Source organism: Columba livia, chromosome 15 (assembly GCF_036013475.1).
Source record: "Columba livia isolate bColLiv1 breed racing homer chromosome 15, bColLiv1.pat.W.v2, whole genome shotgun sequence".
NCBI lineage: Eukaryota > Metazoa > Chordata > Aves > Columbiformes > Columbidae > Columba > Columba livia.
In genome coordinates this window covers 3,867,873-3,887,480 of record NC_088616.1, presented here as the reverse complement: position 1 = coordinate 3,887,480, position 19,608 = coordinate 3,867,873, and the positions used below count along the sequence as shown (strand labels likewise).

General features: G+C 38.9%; 1 protein-coding gene across 5 annotated transcripts in view; it reads right to left on the bottom strand.

Moving 5' to 3' along the window:
- The window catches only part of GRIN2A (glutamate ionotropic receptor NMDA type subunit 2A), a 174,070-nt gene that overhangs the window by 78,058 nt on the left and 76,404 nt on the right, over positions 1–19,608 (bottom strand). For all 5 annotated transcript variants that reach the window (XM_021295687.2, XM_021295689.2, XM_021295690.2 and 2 more), the window contains 1 exon segment: positions 1,616–2,208. In XM_021295687.2, the coding sequence (XP_021151362.1) occupies positions 1,616–2,208 (593 nt within the window).

Below are 19,608 nucleotides of genomic sequence, written 5' to 3'. Positions count from 1 at the left end.
CAGAAAATACATTCTAACTTCATAGTTCAGTGTTTTGCGTTGGGAGGTGACTTTATTAAACACATTACAACTTCTCCTATTGATAATTTCCATGCGCACCAAGCACTGCACACTGCAGAACATCCCGCTGAACTCTAATCTCACTGCCCTACCACGCACAAGCCCTATCCTTGTAGTTGTACAGATTTACTGGGGAAAGAAAAGATTTGTGAAGAAAGACAATTTGTGCCGAACCCTGAATACCTAATGCAAGTGTACACCAGCGTATCACCAAACCAAAGGGGTCCTTTTCAAAACACGTTTAAGTTTTTGTTGCCCGTCCAACTGAACCACAGTATTTTAAACACCAACGCTTCTGACAACAGAATACAATTTAACTTCACCAAAAATGGTGTTTGAATATTAATAGTGATCTTCTTTCTTTGTGCAGATCCCACTGGTAGGGCACAGAATTTGGTTAAAGGGTTGCCACCAGCTTTCGCTTTTATTTGGTGGTTTTGGCAAATGCATCAAGACAACCCACATGAGGATCACACACTGGGATTATTTGGCTTCTAAGGGAGCTTCTGAAGAACGCTGTGCACAAAGATGCCATTTTCACAGAAAACAACTGTTCCAGGACATCATATGGCAATCCACCCCTAATCTAAACATAATACGCACCTACATCTCAGAACATAAAAATTGTTCCACAATCTCTTATCTAAAATGAGCACTGACTTTCCTTCTTGTGCCAGTTCCATGCTGCTTTTCTGTAGAAAGCACTTCATCTGTGTTATTTGGTCAGAATAAATTTCATAAATACTGCTTAGTGGCTTCCAAATGAGATATTGTAAAGAGCTATTAAAATACATACAAGATTCCCTTTACTCGCTCTCAAAAAACAGATTAAGAAATATATTACTGTGTGGCATGTATGATGCAGCATTTTGTATAGAAGGAATACCACATCTAAAAGGGATAATTAAAAGGCAAAAAAAGAGCAAAGAATCCAGATTTAAACCTTGGCAGTTCCCATATGACAAACTATTTTGAGAAAACATCCATATCAACTTAGATTAATGCAGATTAATTTTTACAGTTATTCTAACACAGGTGACAAAAAGAAAATCCTCTCAAGCAGAAGCGATAGATTTCAATCATTAGGTGATAAAAGCTGCCTAACTAATCTAATACTTCTATAATTTCCAGGGACACCTGTTTAACGCTGCACATCTCTTGTTTTCTAAAACATTACCAGGTTCCTGCTGATGCAAGAGATTCAGGCACAGCCTCCAGAGCATGTTGGCAATTTTACCTCACAGTTGAGGTACACAACAGCACAATTTTTATTCATTCAGCTTCATAGCCTCTAAGACCAACATCTGTCACCTTCCACATCAGATCTAGAGCAGTATTTGTTCTCCACAGCACAAAACAGCAATTCCATGTGCGCGGTTATCAGCGCAGCAAATCTATTTGCACGTTCCTTTGGAATGTCTGAAAAACATTCCTTTAAAAGTGCATAAAGGGATTGACAAAAAGCAATATTCTCCTTCAAGAAATATCTAATGCCAATAGAATGGAAAACTACCATGGCTACGTAGGAAAAGACCCCCAAAGCAATAAGCCTTACTTGTGCAAGGTGTGAGACGGCCGGTCATTTTTCTCCAGTTGCCCGTAGCAGCTGGTTTTTGCTTCAGGAATGAAGGAATATTTTTCCAGCATGGCTGAGGCAGCAGTGGCAATAATGCCAAGGCCATCTCGTACCCGAGCTTCTAAACTGTAGTCCCACTCATCGTAAGACGCTGAAATGAGTCCTGAAGGGAACTCCTTGGGAGTGATTTCTGTGTTGCCACTAACCAGGCTGGGAACTATCCAAAAGAAATCATAGCCAGTGAGGCCCAGGGAACGAGCCTCATCCAGTATGTAGACAGCTTCATCCTTGGAACAATAGAGCAGGATGACGGATGAATGGATTTTCTTCAGCTGAATTTGGGTCTTGGCATCTCCAAAGGCGGTATCAAGTATGATGACATTCTGCATGTCCCAGCCCACAAAACTATTTTCCACTGTGGTCTTAATGATGTTGATGAAGTCCCGGTATCCAGGGAAGGTGGTGGTCACCAGAGAGAATACGTGCCAGTCATAATCCTGCATGATCTTCAGCATGACGATGGCTTCTTGCTGGATGGAAGCCCCAAACTGGAAGAATGTGGACATCACATCCTAGAATACCAAACACATTGAAAGATTACTAATATTGTACAAGCCTGGAGGGAAAAGAATCTCTAAATCATCTTCTCAGTTTGATCCACCATGGCTACCAGACCTTCATTGCATTCAAATAACTTCCTGTGCATTATGCTGTTTATATTGTTAATAAGCAACACCAATCATAAGTAAGCTGATTAAAATATTTGCCGAAAAGTCACAAACAGATATTTACGTAGGAAATTTCTGAGTGCTTGATCACTTGAAGAGCTCAAATCAGTAGGTACTGACAAAGCTCCCCAGAGACAGCCACCACTGTCAAACATCTCCAGCAGGTAGCTTTAGATTCACCAAACTTGTTAGGAATGTGACCCAGTAAATTCATACCAAGTTTTAGTCACAATGGAAATAAACTGCAGTGCACATGCTGTATGTACATGAAGCAGCGGGTACTTCCAGCCCTCGTGTCAGAGGGATCTTCAATCCCACAGGTTCACCGGACTTGGTAGAAGCTGCCAAACTGCGCACAAGCGGATTTATCATGGGCTCTGTGCTGACCACGCTCCATGGGGAGCAGACAACCCTTTGCTGCCCAGTGTAGGATGAAGAGGATGGGGCTCCAGGGACGAGCAGCAAGGTGCCTGTGTCCTCAGGAAGGACTTAGTGGAGGTAAATTCAAGCAATGGCTGCCTGACACAGCTGTGCTGTCAGTTTGCGAGAGAACCTGTTTCTAATATTTGTTTTAGGCTTCTACAGTAATCATAACATTTTATACAGCATAAGGATGGGTGCCTCTTATTTTAATAACATCTATCAGAAACAGGCAACACAATAACATATTTTGTTGGCACTAAATTTATGAAAATTTTCATTGGTCTATTTTTACCAAGTTGCTGTAAGATTTAAATTCATTTTTGAATTTTGCATTTTAGGTTTATATACATCATAATTATTAGAGTACCAAAACAACACAGAAGAAGCTATATAATTCTTTGTTTTTATTTTACTTCAGTAGTGGCAGCTTATGTGCATCATTTTCAGGCACAGAAAGCACAAAATCCTGATGAAAAAAAAAAGCTTAGAATTTAAAAATAAGATATTATCCATTCAAGATTTCTCATGCAGCCTTTACAGGAAAGACACACAAGGTGATTTTAATTGGAAGAGTTTTATGAATAAGGTTGCAAACTGGTATCCTATTTCACACTTGCAGGGAATAGAAACAGATTGGCAAGGTGATGTTAAACATACAATTATTAGCAAGAAAGGTAAATCAGCTCTACAAGTTCTGTATTCTATCTATGGAAATCTATTCAGAGCAAATTGAGTATCTATATATTTTTTTAATAGAAGATGAGGGGTGCTATTACTTCCCAAGTGTTAAGAAAGGGTTTTATATAGCTTGACGGCAATAAAAGTCTTACAACTTGTGTCAGACCACAAAGACTAATATTGAAGGCACAAAATACACACGACTGGTGGCAATGAAACTGTTGGCCACAGCTTCTTTGGTACCTCTGAGACAGTTTTTTGAATGTCAGTGCCAGATCTGCAGTGGTTTGGGGTTAATTACAGATGTTCTAAAACATATTTGGGAGAAGAATTGAATTAGGATTGATTGCCGAATGCTTCTAGGAGCTATTTTCTGGTGACCTGACGTGTACACTTAAAAATAAACAAGCAAACAAGCTTTTCATCTGAGGATACAGCTACAAAAACCCAGCACACAGAAAATCTGCTCAAAGTCAGCATCTAATGGTTTCACTACTGATTCACTATTAAAAAGTAAATTAGATATATGGAGACAACACCATGAATCCAAGTTCGCTGTAACTTCCTAACTGAAGGTTAAAAAATATGGGAATGCAAGATCAATCACTTTCGTTTTCTTCTCCAGCTTTTATCTTGTTTTCTTGCTTGTGATTATGCTAGATAACAGTAAAAATAAGTAATTCACAACAAATGAAATAGATTCTTTCCAGCACATCCTTCTACTCTACCGCGTTTCCATGGGATTTATGGCTACTAATGCAGTGGAGTAATTCCTTCAAACAATCCATAACCTGGGTCCTTTGTGCACCAGAAGGAATTTCTCCCGGAAGGTCCCTGCAGATGAAGCGTTTGAGGGCAGAGACCAACGCACGTGGGCATTTCCAGCTGCCACCCAGCCACTCCATCACATTTTTAAGCCAGCGCAGCCCTTGGCATTTGTCCTGGCCACAAACAAAGGTCTTGTGCACAATGGCCTGTGGCGTATTGCAGGAGCCTGACAACACAAGGAGAGCACTAAAAATACCAACCTGCCTTTTCTAAACATTTCCTTAGAAAAGGAGCATACAAAAGGAGTTTTGATACAACATTTTTGTACAGTTCCCACCCATAATGCATGAATTCTTTCTACATAATTGTGAATGTCAACTCGAGTCAAAAATCAGGTGATTCTAATGAATTTGTGATCAGAATGGTGGAAAAAAAAAAATGTAATTATACGGTGAAAACACCATATAACTTCTCATCTGAAGGAATTCAGGTAGCTCCACTGACTGCATGTGATGTTTTTATAGAGGTGAAGATCTGACTGTATGTGTTTGCAATGAATTTGAAACAGATGGAAAATTAAAAGGATATCGCAGCCTTAGGAAGTTCAGCAGATATCTAAATGCCTACAAGGAGAATATTCAAGGACATATTATCTATTAAGTTTAGGGGGGAAATAAAATGTTTATTGAAAAAAATAGCAAATAACTAAATAAAACTATAAGGGACTCAACTATTGTATCCTTAAACTTCTACAGAACTGTTTGTTTTGAGGTTTTTAAAGCTTCACATTTGTCTCAAAAAGCATCATTATTCCTCTGTTTTATACAGACCTAGTATTTTGCTACACACATAGCGTTTAAGTTGTATTTTTCTGTATTGGAAAGTGAACTGAATTGATATTTGTAAAAAAAAAAAACAAATTTATTCAGTTATTTTCATTTAACTGTCATCTTGCCATCTACCAGGTCATCCATCTAAGCCATTGCTGAAGTAGGAATAGATGTAATACATCTTTACATCAGAAATATGTTTATTTTCTTTCTTCAGCGGCCCCACTATTGAGACTATTGGTGGAGGATGCATGGAAGCTGCACCCACTATCCCATACAATAAACTTTTATCCAAAGGAATTCCACACACAAATCTCAAAGCATGAAAATCCCAAGAATGTTACACTGACACGTGCAAAAAATTAGAAGTAGTTGTGGAAATGATTAAGCAATGCTTTATTTGATATTTCTGTTCTAGCTTCTTAGCTGGGTTCTACCACAGCCACGTAAAGAAAAACAGCCATGAAAAGAGAAGGAAAAGAACAAATGAAGAGGTTTTGTTTCCTTCTGTCTTGCACATGAACATACAGGTTATAGCAAAACATCTCCCCATACGTTTCACACCAGAAGGAAGCAATCCTTTGACTGCTTCTTGCTTACCATTATTGTTCAATTTTGTATTAAATATAGAATTCTGTCATTACCAGAGCAGGGCACTTCAGAGTTCCCATGCTCATGCACAAAACAGCAGCTCTCCCTGCTGCTGTCATATCATAGATTAATACATTAGAGCAAGTTGCTTTATAATTAGTGTACTGCATCTATAAATCCATCACTATTGTCAGAGTTGCACATTTCGCTTCCTCATTTCCAACAAATTACAGGAAGATTTCCCTCCAAACATCCTCCTCAGCTATTTCCATGACATCTTATTTTCCCAGTTCCAGTTTTTCCATGGGATCAGCAGCTGCTGAGGAAAGTGCTGCCAGGACTCTATTCCTACTCAGGAAAAACCTGCAGCAGTTGATTAGTTAGAGAATGTTTGTTATCCATTATAAAATAGTATATCTTTTGCTACATGAAAATGAAATGCCAAACCAGAACAAAACAGGGGTCAACATAAGATCAAATCAATTTTCCACTTGGCAGACTTGTCGAGGACGGTTGTTTTGCTGGTAAGACAATATTATGACAGGGAGCAAAAACCAATCTGAAATACGGTTTAGAAAGCAATCCAGAGAATGATTATATTCAGCTAGACACAAAATTATAATGACAGGACTGCAAGTAGGACTTCAAACTTATCTTAATTACTTAATTCTTACTCACTTTTTGTCTTCCAGAGAGGCACAGCAAAAGTGATTCTTCTCCTATTTTACACCACTGTAAATTCAATATTCCATTTTTATAACAGATTTAAGGCAAGTGGCACTAGGTCTATATACACAGTGCAAGCTGATTCCTGTTTAATGAATTATAGTGGTTATTTAGCATTTTTATGAAGACGAGAAAAACTGAAAACTAGAAATTAGTCATGAATTTAAGCTGACTGCTTCTGCATCACATCAAAAATATACAGAAGGAAATTATTTGTACCGATCTCAAAGTAGGTAAATAACGGATCTTTCAGTGTCTTAACTTAGTACCATTTTTCTTGGATTACATGAAATAATGTAATGCTCCCCAGATAAATGTGAAATGAGTTGTATTCAGCTGTCATTATTTGGCTTCAGCCATCCGGTCTTGCTTTGCGGTACTGTACAGCCCCACGAAAATCTTCCCGTAAATGCAAACGCTGAAGCGGAGGAGCTGAAAGGAAAACCTTGCCTCCCAAGACACCCTGCACATTTCTAAACTCTTGAGTTCTTAAATTCCTGCCTCTATTCATTAACAGTGTATAACATGCAATTCCCAACACAAACATCTCACTGAGGCGCCCAGGGAAAAAAACACCCCCGTTATCACCATGGGAGCAATTTGGGGGCAAATTATACAAAATTATGTACTTTCAGGCAGAGCCGAGCAACGTGTGAGGGTGGAAATAATTTAGTAATTATTACCAACAGCAGAAAAGACTTGTTACCCAAGGACCTGTCCTCTCCTGCCTCCCACATGGCAAAACGTGCCTGACCCCCACCCGCAGGGTTCTCTGCCAAACCCCGCATAGACGTGTGAATGTGTCTCGCCATTTGTCATGGAGAAGACTAAGGCCTTTCAGCAGAGCTAGAAAAATGATAGAAAGTTTCTTTCTACTTCCAAGAAATATATAAAGGTCAACAAAAAGGACAAACCAAGGCCTTACTTTTTATTTTAAAAGTTTGCTCTGGGAGAGGAATACTCAAGTTAGAAAAGGGCAGCAGCAGGCAGGGGAGTACATTATGGCTTTCCGACATCTGACATGTCCCCTTTTATTATTTCAAGGAATAAATATCAGAGAAACACGAATTTGAAAGGTTAGCACCGGCTTAATCAAGCATGTTCTTTCCCATTTCCAGAGGGAGTCTGCAAGGATTCATTTTGCAGAGGCTTCTGTATTTTCAGGTCACGGTTTCATCTTAAGAATTTTGCTAAAGAACGGGTAGGGTTTGGTTTGTTTTCTCTTTAATGTATTCATTTAATTTTGTACTACCTGTTTGACTTATCTGACCCTATAAGAGTTGAAGTTGGTGGCTATTTCTTCTATACCAGAATAGCAAATAAATACAAAGTAATAATGACAGAGATTCTACAGATCATTGCAGAGTCCACTGGTTTTTGATCTTTTACATTCTTCATATAATAGACTATCATGTCTAATGAATTAAAATAACTCAACATGCCATCTGAGTGAAACAACATAACTTAATTATGGAAGACGAGTAGTTTTGCAGAGAGCTCATGAACCATTCCCTGGGCTGGAACACGCTCTCTGGGTTTCCATTCATGGGTTGTTCAGCGTTGGAAATTGTGATGTATCGGTCTGAGCTCCCATTCAACCAGGACAGGCAAGTGAAAATGCTTTCAAAGGCTTAATTGGAACTCACATAACTTACCTCTAGAAATATAATACCACAAAGACAGGGGATGAATGAAGGATACCATCCAAATTAGCCAGCTGATAGGTCTCTAGCAAATAAATAAAACTATTGGTATACAGAATACCTATCCCCACTGTCCCACTCTCTTACATTTGCACTGGCCCATTATTTGCCAGTGTTCACATTGTTTCACACCAGTGTTGAGATATTACATATTTTACTACCAAAGCACTGTGCTGGGCTGTGTGGGATTTCTCACCTTCCTCAAGTTTCAGTCTATGGCTATAGAGAATTATCTATCAAATCAATTAGTTAATATAGCTGAACCACATCTTCTCCCATAAGGCCATCAGAGATGAGCTTCTCTTGATTCATGGGCAATTGGGGGAATTTTAATGGATATAAAATCAAAGCACTTAGTTAACAGTGAGTCATATTACTTTTTGGAGCAGACAGCTAGTTCTAATGATATATCTTCAAAACAATCCTGCTGTTAATTGCCATGTTTACTGAAAACAACCCTGTGTATGGGGTTTAACTGTCTGATTTCAAAATGAGACCTTTCTAGCAGATTTTGGTACAGGCAGATGGATCTCTGACACAACGGAAGATTCAAAAATTCCCAAGGAAGTCCAAAAAGAGAAGCAAATGAAAAAGCAGTGGTTTATCGTCCTCTTTCAAGTAAAACTGAAGCTTGCTAATCTCTGTTTTTAAAATTTTCAACAAACAAAGCTTCATTCTAATAGTTTAATCTTACAAACTTTACTACCCAAAAGGGTTACATCATCAGTCTTTAAAAAGTGCAGCCGCCACATTTTGTCAGATTAACAGATTTTTACAGCACTTGCCTATTCTTTTTTAAGCAGCCATCAAACTCGATTTTGCTCTACCCTACTCGTAAGTTTAAACATGCACACAAATTATTGTGAACCATCTGCAGAATCTGCTAGAATCCAATTTAGTTGACATGTTTTTGGGTTCCCACTAAACTAAAACATGTCTATTTGCTAATATTTTTTCAGTTTAATGGTAGTATTTTAGCAAAGCAAAATTTCATGTGCTTACATGAAAAACAGTCTCTGCTGTGGAATCAAAATTTATGTTGTTTGAGTAGCTTATGGAAATTTTCAAGAATCGATGCTATGATAAATTTTCATTCCAGCTACTTGGTATCTAACACACTAACCATTTAATTATAAAGATGATATCACAGGGTAATTTAGAGATGTATCTTATATCCCAAGCCCATAGGAAAAGTGGTTCGGAACAAGGACTTAGAGTGGTTGAAGACACGTCTGATTCTCTGTTCAAATTTTCTATCTCATCTAGTACAAATATTGCACAAGAAAATTCTGCACGACAACCTGCTTACAGCAATATTTGCAAAAGGATTTTCATACAGCTTTAAAATCAACACCATCCAAACTATTAATCCTGGAAATCGAATCAAAACTTTACTTACCCACAACAACATTTCAATATGCTACGGCCAGGAATCCAGCATTAGATCCAGAATCAGTAACAATTTATCATTTAAAGGCAGTTGAATCAAGCCAAAGAAACTGATTACTTATAGTATGTATTGCATGTGTGCATAAATGCCATACAGTATCTAGAAAGATATGCATATTAAATATCAATAAAATGCCTTAAGACATCATCTCCTTATCTGAAAACATTTGGTCCCAACTGAAGGCTAAAATATTTCTCACTTGTGTTGAGATGAGAAGCCAGAAAACCATTAACTAAGTCATTTCCATAAATCTACACTTAACAAGCAAAAATGAAGGCAACAAACAACCTCCCCCTCCACCCCCTTTCACCAAATGGTGAGTATAAAATATTAAGTAAATAAAAGAAATAAAAAGCAAATTTAATTTTTGACTGTGTGGTTGTAACAGTGTTTTTCCTGGGACTCCTGGACTGGCCACCCCTGTGTACCTGGGCTGCTCCAGCAGCATTGGACTCAATAGCAAGGGGACAGCTGGGGAGGACAGACAGACTGACAGACAGGAAGGAAATTTTTTAAGATAAAGGTTAAACAGAGTTCAAGGAGCCATTCACAGCAGCTTTCCGTGGCAACAGAGATTTGTGGGATATATTCAAGTAGTAGAGGAAGATTATGATAAAATGAGAGATTCAAAACTCTTGATCTCTACGCATTTTGTGGTTGCTAAACAAGAGGTTGAAAATTGACTGACCTGCCTTGGAAGGAAAAAAAAAATAAATATATCTATATCACAAAAACATGGTAACTTATCCAAAGCAGAATCACAGCACAGAATGGTCGGGATTGGAAGGGACCTCTGGAGGTCATCTAGTCCAACCCGCCCGCTGAAGCAGGTAAAGCCTGCGTGATGCTTTTAAATTCTTCTAGAAGGAATGTTTCAAAATAGTGTGCTCCTCTGTTCTTACAAATAAGTAGCAGATTTGAAGTAGAGAAGGTACTCAAGGGAAATTCCATTTATGCTTATCCTTTATAGTCTCCTCTTTAGGCATCATCTTTGGCCTCTGGGCAAAGCTACAGCAGCTCTTCTGTTATGCTGATAGAAACTACAGGTTTTCTCAAAGTGAGTAGTCAGCCCATCAGTCTAGCAATAAATGTCCTTTGCCATCGTACATTTAAGAGCAGCAGGTCAGAAGCAAATTCAGTTACACAATTTCTGATATCTATGATCTATATCAATATTTACATATCACCCCAGCTTAAGGCAAGAGGGCAGTGAACTATATATCTTAGAATGAATCCTACTCATATGAACATAGCCCAAAGTCCACTACCCATGGATGATATTTCACTGGTATTTGTTGCAGAGCCTTCGAATAATCAGAGCTGAAATTACCAAACAAAATACATTTGTCCCAAAGCAGCTGCAAAGTCTCCAGCACTCAGAGTTATGACATCCAAAGGAGAAGGGACATCAGAAGAATTCAGCTGTGGGCAGAATCTACAGCTTCACAATATCAATGTGCCAACTAGAGAAGGACAAGAGCATTTAACATTGCATTTGGGGACGGAAGACAGGTAAGGTAATGTAACAGAGATATGGAGACAAAAGACTCCGTTGCACCTACTTTTTCTGATTCTACTCCTGTGGTTCCAGACCTTTAATTTAAATGTGCATCTTCTTTGGCGCATTCTGTTTAAGGATGCATTTACTTACAAGAATAACACATGTCAAGAGATTTACCGAGCATTGTTCCCATGAGCAAGTAATATTCCGGGCAGAAAAGCTTTAGCACCATATATTTAAATTACTGAGATTTTATGTGTGCAGTAAAACTATTTCTTCTATAAAATCGCTTAGCCCAAGTTACTTTTCCTTAGTTAAGTGGAGGCAAAATATCTTGAAGCATGATCCTGCTTTACAGTAAATATCAGATGGAAAACATAACTTCAAGAAATGTTCAAAATGCTACGTTTGGGTCCTTACAAGGCATAGACATTTTTTCTAGAAATTATTGCAGATTTGACAGTCACACTAGATACAGTAAACACTGCACTGCTATAGCAAATTGAGTATCTCATTTCCAGCTATAAAAAACCATGTTTGTACAATGCTCAGTGCAGCGTGAAGAGGACTGGAGCCATCTTCTTAACCTGCACAATAACTTTATGCTTTGAAGAGACATAATAACCCTTGTACTGAATACAAATAAGTAACAAAACATATTATTTCAGTTGATGTTTTTAATGCCTGAAATTTTTAATAGTTACATTTCACAACACTACACATATAGCTATTTCCTAGATAGGCACAACACCACACAAATCGATGACTTTTATAGATCCCTATGAAAATATAAAAATAAGCTTCATAGTTTTTCTAACCTAGGTAGGAAACATTAAAGATTTTTCAGTAATCTCAATGTAGTCTACAACAGTTAATAGATTTCTTCAAGTATCCATAATGCAATTCAATTGTAAGTACCCTGACATCTAAATTCAATGGGAGCTCAGGGTGCTCAACAGCCCCCAAAGGTGGGTGCAGAAAGGAACATCTGTCCAGATGTGAGAGTTGGGCAATGCCTTTTTCATTTGTGCTACCACGGGTGTCCTCAGAAAACTGTTTCAGTGCTCAGTTAACTGAAATAGATGATCTACCAGTGCAAAGTGGGAGCACTGGCTCATTTTCATTAATGGAACTGTGCGTCAAAGGGATTTATTTAGATGCCAACCCTTTGGGTTCCTTTGGGAAAAAGCCCTTTGTGTAGGATGGCTGACAAACAAAACACCTGCTCTTACCAGTTGTTAAGGGCCTTCAGTTCCACACATAAAAGATGAGCTTTCATTACATGTCAGGGACCTTAGGTAACAAAGCTTGTTAAGAAAGTTGCAATTGCAGTTTAGATTTGAATGTAATACACACAAGGGATTGTGCTTTGCCTTTAACTAGTGTATCCTGATTACCCCACATTTGCGTCCCCTAGTGCCATACCCTAGAATGGCGATTTTAAGTCCACCAACTACGGGACTGTTCTTTTTGCAGGTCCTTTAGAAATAACGCATGGACCTCCTGGTGTCCAAAATCCAGTTGGAAAAATAGCGAGGCTTGAAAGTAGCAGCCTCACCATTTCCATCATATACTTGCTATTTACAGCACGTGTAACATTTTACTATGATTAAACATCTTATTAAAATAAGGATTGTAGGATTGATCCTCAAACTAGTCATGGCTTACTGTGACAGGATGCAATACCAAAAAGGAAAATGAAAAGCTGTGACCTGATTCTTGGCAATTTACTCCCCCAAAACTCCAGAATATGGGTGAAACGTGGAAGAAGGGAGGAAGATTTCACCGCCCAGCTCTCACCAGGCAGCTCTGGCACTCCTCTCCATGAATCATAATTCTCTATAGAAAAGCAACGTGACTTCAAGTTTGCCAGATGATGATATTTCATGTTACATTAACAGCTAATTAAAAGAAGATGAATAATGAAGCTGAACTGAATCTCCCACTTTTTGTGTGAGGAAGATGGATTTACTGAGCAAGCAGGGATGGTCCTGTGTTCAGAAGCAGATATAGCTCATTTTAGGGAGAAAGGTGTTGATTTTTGAAATCTTTACTAAATACAGCAGTCTTCCTGCACAGTGTGTATTGAAAAATGGGAAAGAAAATAAAAATGAAACGCACAAATTCTGCCTTATCGTTTGACACGTTCCATTCCACACGAAGTAGAATTGCTGCCCCACATGAAGCTCTTCATGGGATGGGTACCTGACTGGCTGGAAGTTCAGGTGAGATCTGTGATTCTTCTCAGCGGACAGACATTTGTTGTTCCAATTGGAAGCAGCTATCAGTTCATTAGAAACCTCAGAGAAATAACCAGAAATAAGCTCACGTAGAGAAAAGCTCTGTTCTGATCCTCCCTGATTCTATGGGAGTAACTTGGTTGCTAAAGATCAGCACAGGAGCAAGTTCTAGGAACTAAAGTATCACTACAAAACTTACAAAGAACAAGCGACTATGCTTAATGTTACCAAAGCCATGCTTGCAGGGAATGGGTCAACAACCCACAATGTGCATCTTTTTTTCCCTACTCAGCTTTCCTTTCACAGGGCAGCCTGGCACAGGCTGCACACTCGCTGGCAACGAATTCAGAATCCCTGAAAAAAGCTACTGCAAAGGACCTTGGATAACAGGAGTGGAGGAGAGGAGCAAGATCCCCTCCACTGCAAGTTCCTCAGCACAAGCCTGGAGAATACAGGGAGATGTTGGAAACCATCGCAGAAGGGCTGGGTGTGCAGGTACCTGCTGAGCAACCCGCTCCCCACAGACACCTCACAGGGCATCCCATGAGAAACAATTTCACCTACAACATCATCTCCAAAAGCCATTTCTGGTGACAGCTCAGCCATGTCCAACACACCCTGCACCAGTTCTGGTGCCCAGGGCTGGCACTATGCCCCAGACAAACATTCGGTGCCGGAGCCACCATTAAAAATCAATGATTAGTGCAAAACAAATTAACTCCCTCATGGGGAGGAGCAGATATTTTCTTTCACTGTTTGTTGATCATGTATTATTAATAAATGTTTGGGCAACCACTAGTTCTTGATAAAAATACTAATTCTGAAAGTTCTACATGATTTTAAACTATACACCCTCATTTGAAAACACAAACATGAAATCCTCTGTCACTTGAATTTGTACTGTCTTTCAGAAAATATTTTTTAAAAGCATAGAGCAGAAGTAATATAACGTGACAGGTGACCGGACACAAATCACAGCTCACCATTTTCTTAACCATCCTAATTAGTAAACAAATACTAAAAATAACATGATTTCAAATCAAACGGTTAGGGTCAGTAAGAGTTTAACTCACTAAATTACAGCAGTAATTAGCCATTACACTCAATACCATGGCTTAGCCAGCAATAATCTGTCACCTCAGACTGTTTGCACAGTGACTGTACCATAAAAGGCATTTTCACAAAAGCTGCAATTTAACAGCTATCAATTTTCAAAGAAATAACATATTTCCTTTGAAATAAGGAGTGCTGCCTTAGAATACGCAAGTATAATGCATCTCCTTGTAAATCTTCCCGCCCAGAAGACTTATTTATCCCCAGTGATATGTAGAATAATGTAGCACAAGTCACATTACAACACCACACCTGATGAAATGTCCTGAAATCATCCATACAGAACTAGTTTCTATTCTTCTCTTTCATTGGGGGATTGGACTAGATGATCTTTTGAGGTCTCTTCCAATCCTAAACATACTGTGATACTGTGATGTGACCATAAGTCTGGTCCAAAGGTGGTGAATAAAATTCAGTGATAAAAAATTCTAACTTCTATCGTAGTCTGATAAAAATCCAAACCTGTAAAATACACTATGTATAAAATTACATACACTGAAAGACTCCTGCACTCTGAGGCTTAATCCCTCTCCAGGAGTTTAAACAGCACATTTTCCTTTGATTCTTTTATTTTGTCCAAGCAATCTTATAAAGGAGTTAAATTTATCATTATACAGTCATTCATAGACACAATACACTAACATTTTCTTGCTTACTATGAAAATATCAAACAGCTTGTGGTGATCAATTAAAATATTCCATTTGGGTTTTTTTATGAAAAATTGTTTTTCTTACAACCTCACTTAAACCCCCAGGAAAGAGCAGATTTTATGGAGTATTCATGAGCAAAATTCAACACAAAGCATAGAATTCAGTATAAATTTCTAAAAAAGAGTTAAAATAACGTACAGATACTTGGTGCTCTGACAGAAATAAGTGTCTACGGAAAAGTACTGTCTGCTCATAAGAAAGGACTCAAATAATTACTTGAAAATGAGACTACTAAGTCAAAATGAGAGCTCAACTAAGCAATGATATTTGTGCATACAGCGGTTCATTTGGAAATTAAATGTATACATAAGAGATATTTTCGTTAACTCGTTCATATCAATTGTTAGACGACGAGCAGAAGAATTTGAGAAGATGATGCTAAAAATGACTGTAGTTTCTTCATCAAACAAGCAGAAGAGCCACGAGTGGGTCCTGCCTGCTCCACGGTGATGCCAGCAGGCTTTGTGGGCTCTCCAGCTCCTTTCAGAACAGCCGCCAAACGCCCCCGCTGCGCTGGGAAGCCCACACCAGCTGCACCTTCCCTCTCACCAGGAGGAGATAATTGCCCAAACTATTTAAATGTTTTCACAGTTTACCATCTTTAACACAGACCTCTTCTGACCCCCCCCAAGCAGCAGCTGAGGAATGTGTTTCTATGAAACCAGGAGCACTTTTATTTACCGCCAGGCTTCAGCTCTGCCCAATGCAGATTGATGGGCCCCGACACTCAAACTCAGCAGCATCTCCAGAAAGACTCAGGGTATTTGATGACAAAGTGGGGCAAAAGTCTAGTTAGTGAATTTGATTCAGCTGTCTACACGCTCATAAAACAGTTTCATTTATTCCCTTCACCACAAAAATCAGACAAGTCAACCATCTTTACACTCATCACCCTGTCCCTACACAGACTGGTATGTGCCCCCATATCACCAAGAGCTTAATGTACCTCTTTTGAAAGGGTCTGTTGACCAATTTCTATGTCCTGGAGTACTATAAGAAAATCATGGGGTAGGGTAGGGATAGACACAGATGAATGAAGAAACTAAATCATTACAAGTAAGCCATATCTTTAAATAACTGCGTAGAAAGGTGTAGCAGCCACTCCATTACCAAGCTATAGCAAACTGTAGGACATCTCCATTGAATGGAACTTCCTACAAATTATTATGTCTTTGTATTATTATTCAAACTACCATTACTTTCTTGGCAAGGTATGTGATTCAACCACTAGACCTTCGGAACAAGTATTTTAGCTTCTCATCAAAATTCGGGAGGGCACACTGCCCCAAGGCCTCCTCATTAATGTGCTTTGCCATTGCACAACTTCTGTACTCCAAAATCCACAGACTGGGAAATCCTGTAAATCACGACAACACACAGTTTGGCAGACTTTGCTCTGATTTCTCAGGCCAACGAATGCTAACCAATATTAATGCCAGTTGTGTTGTGTGTCCCATTCCCCCCTTTTTATTGACCGCTAACTTGTTCCCTCCCATGGGCAGCTGTCACGCTCGTGGTGCAGCTGGAAGAAACATTCATGAGCTCCATGGTCGCTTCAGCGCAAAAATCAGTCTGGTTGGCTTCAACACGCTCTTGTGTCCCCTGCATCTGAAAAACAGCCAGCTCTGCTCTGAGGATGATGAAGGGTGTGCAGTGACTGTCAGTGCTGGCAGAGCCATGACCCCAAAGGAGAGGCTGGTGCTGAACCCTGCAGGGACCAGAGCCAGGGATGCAGACTTGTTATCTGATCATGGACTTAGTCGCCTATTATTGAAATGTATTAAACTAATTATACCTCTAAAGTTTAGGTTAGATTCAGAGATTGTATTGACATTTAAAAACTCCCTAGTGATTAGAATCTCACTGAGATTTGTAATAATATAAATTACTAACTGCAAAGCAAACCAAAATTATATCGCATTCCAATTCAAAAAAATATGATTAGGCAGACTATCTCAAAATCACGTATTCGCCTATTTAAGTCTACATTTAGGATTTACGTTTCTATCTCTGAGCTGTAGCATCAATGGGCTATTTGGAAATATTAAACATGCACTAACACTTTAAATTTATGCAAACTTTGCATTTATTTAATGCAGGTTTTGCAGGTAATGTATTGCACATCAGCTGTCTAGCTTGACACTTTTATTAAGACGTTAAACTCAAGAAATAATTACTTCATCTTTGGTTTTCCTGCTCAGCATATAGATACAACATCCTCTTTTCATATTCTGAACAGATTGTTCAAGTAATGCTGTTACACTAGGAGACAACACAGGTCTCTGCCTGCCCTTGGTATTTCTAATTTTGGCCAGGCAGACCAGCACAAGAAGTGCCTTTTTTTTTGGGTGGTGGGTGTAACATCTTTGCAGAAAGATACAAAAACCTGGACATTTAAAACCAACAATGATTAAACCAATTAATCCATGCTACCAGCTGAACATGCTGGGTAAACTACATGAAGAGAACAAGCCAAGAGAATAACAAATGTCATTTCCATCAAAGCAGATCACAGAATGCATACACCTCCCAAACCAGCGCTGTGACCTGAGGTCATGACAGCTCCTCGGGCAGGATTAGAATACTGCACTCTTGCATAACAACGCTCACCAGTATCCAATTAATTTGAGTGTTATGAGTAAGTGACACCAGCTGAATGAGATACAGGATTAAAAGTAAAGACTACAGCTACAGGAACCTCTGGAATAATCTGTTCCTCAACCAAGTTCTACCTTCTAAATGGTCATACAGCTGTTCAGTTCTCTGCAGGATACTCTACATCTTTTCCAAGTCACATCATTATACATATCCAGGTACAGCTATATCCAGCATTTGGAGGCCATGCAATAAAATGCTTCAGAACAGATTTCTGGACTCTATTAGTTACATAATATAACTACTACTGCATATTAAAAATATGAACAATAACATGTATAGTATATACAATGCTCAGAGAGAATCCTTTTACATACCCCAAAATACCTGTATGTTTATATACACAAGCAACAACATATTCCTCCTGTCATACTGAGTCCATCATACTAAGTGGTGCCTTAGTACTTGATGAGTAATTTGAAGAAACTACAAAAACAGTGTAGAACTAAAGACATTTGCTACTTTAGTCATTAAAACCTTAAGTATCAGACTTTATTTCAATCAAACAAGTTTTATTATGTCAAAAGTATTTCAGTTATTTTCCAGTAGAGGGCAAGAACAGTGATTTCTAGTTCACTTACTACCCAAAGAACATTACCTATAACTACATATCAGCCAAATTAAGCACTAGCATAGCAATACTAATCTCAGTGGATGTTTTGCAGCCTTGTGGTGAAGGTAAGCAGTGAAAAATAACTTTGTTGCTTGCTTGCTTGTTTTATCAGAGCCCAGGTTACATGTGCAGCTCTGCACCTATTCCCCCTCCAACACAAGCCACAAATCCCCTCCACATCCCAATTCCCTTCCACAATGCTGCTGCCTTCCAACTTTCTTTCCAGATTACACCTCGGAGTTGCCAAGGCCATTTAAAGTTAATGAGGGTGGACTGGATGAAATTTTCTCGGGGCTACAATTCTTCCACAGCGCTTTCAGCCCCGTCTCTCACGTCAGTAATACTCTGTGTACTGACGGAAATTTAACTCGGCTTTACTACACTCGCACATGGGCCGACTGATGAAATGCCACAGAACGGAGCAGCAAGTTTCATAACACATCGTGCAGAACAAGCACACAGACACACGCAGGAGATTGCAGGGGCGTTCTTTCCTGCAGACCTGGTCAGAAATTAAAGACTTCATCAGTTTTCAGAATAACATTTTTAGCAGCTTTCCAGAAGCAAAAGCCTAAACCCTTCAAGGCCTGATCCCAAAACTCAGTTTTACAGCTGGTCCACAGCCTTGGCTGGAAAACCTGCACTTCTAATAGTACAATGAAAGCAAATATCCATCTTATTATCTGATACAAATGATGCAAGCCTTTTCTATAATATTTTAACCCAAAATGCTAGATCTATGAGGATCCCAGTAGAGTGGTAACCACATTAGGAGTGTGTTACTCCCAGTTACAGAGGGTGGTTGGTTGGTTGGTTTTTCATGGGTTGGTGGGTTTTTTTGGTTTTTGGTTTGTTTTTTTTTTTTTTTATGATCAATGTATCACATTCGTCACCACTAATGATCTCAGAGGTGTACAACTACTCAAATCTGTGTAAGGAAAAAATGATCCAAAAGACCAGAGAGCATCCTGAGAAGGTGGCAGGGGTGGCAGTGGGGACTACTGGAGTTTAATGGCAGGATTATCCCAGAACCCGCATACATTCGTAACAACTTCCAAACATAACCCAAACGCATTCTAGAGTTTCTTGCCCAGGAAACACCATATTATGGTTAATTTATTGAATAAAACTACAGTCAATCTTTTTTTTTTTCTTTCAGATTTTACAGGTGCATGTGAAAACTTGCAAACTTGTATATATAAACAATAAGCAGAAAAAACCCCACCACTTTTTCCTCCTCTG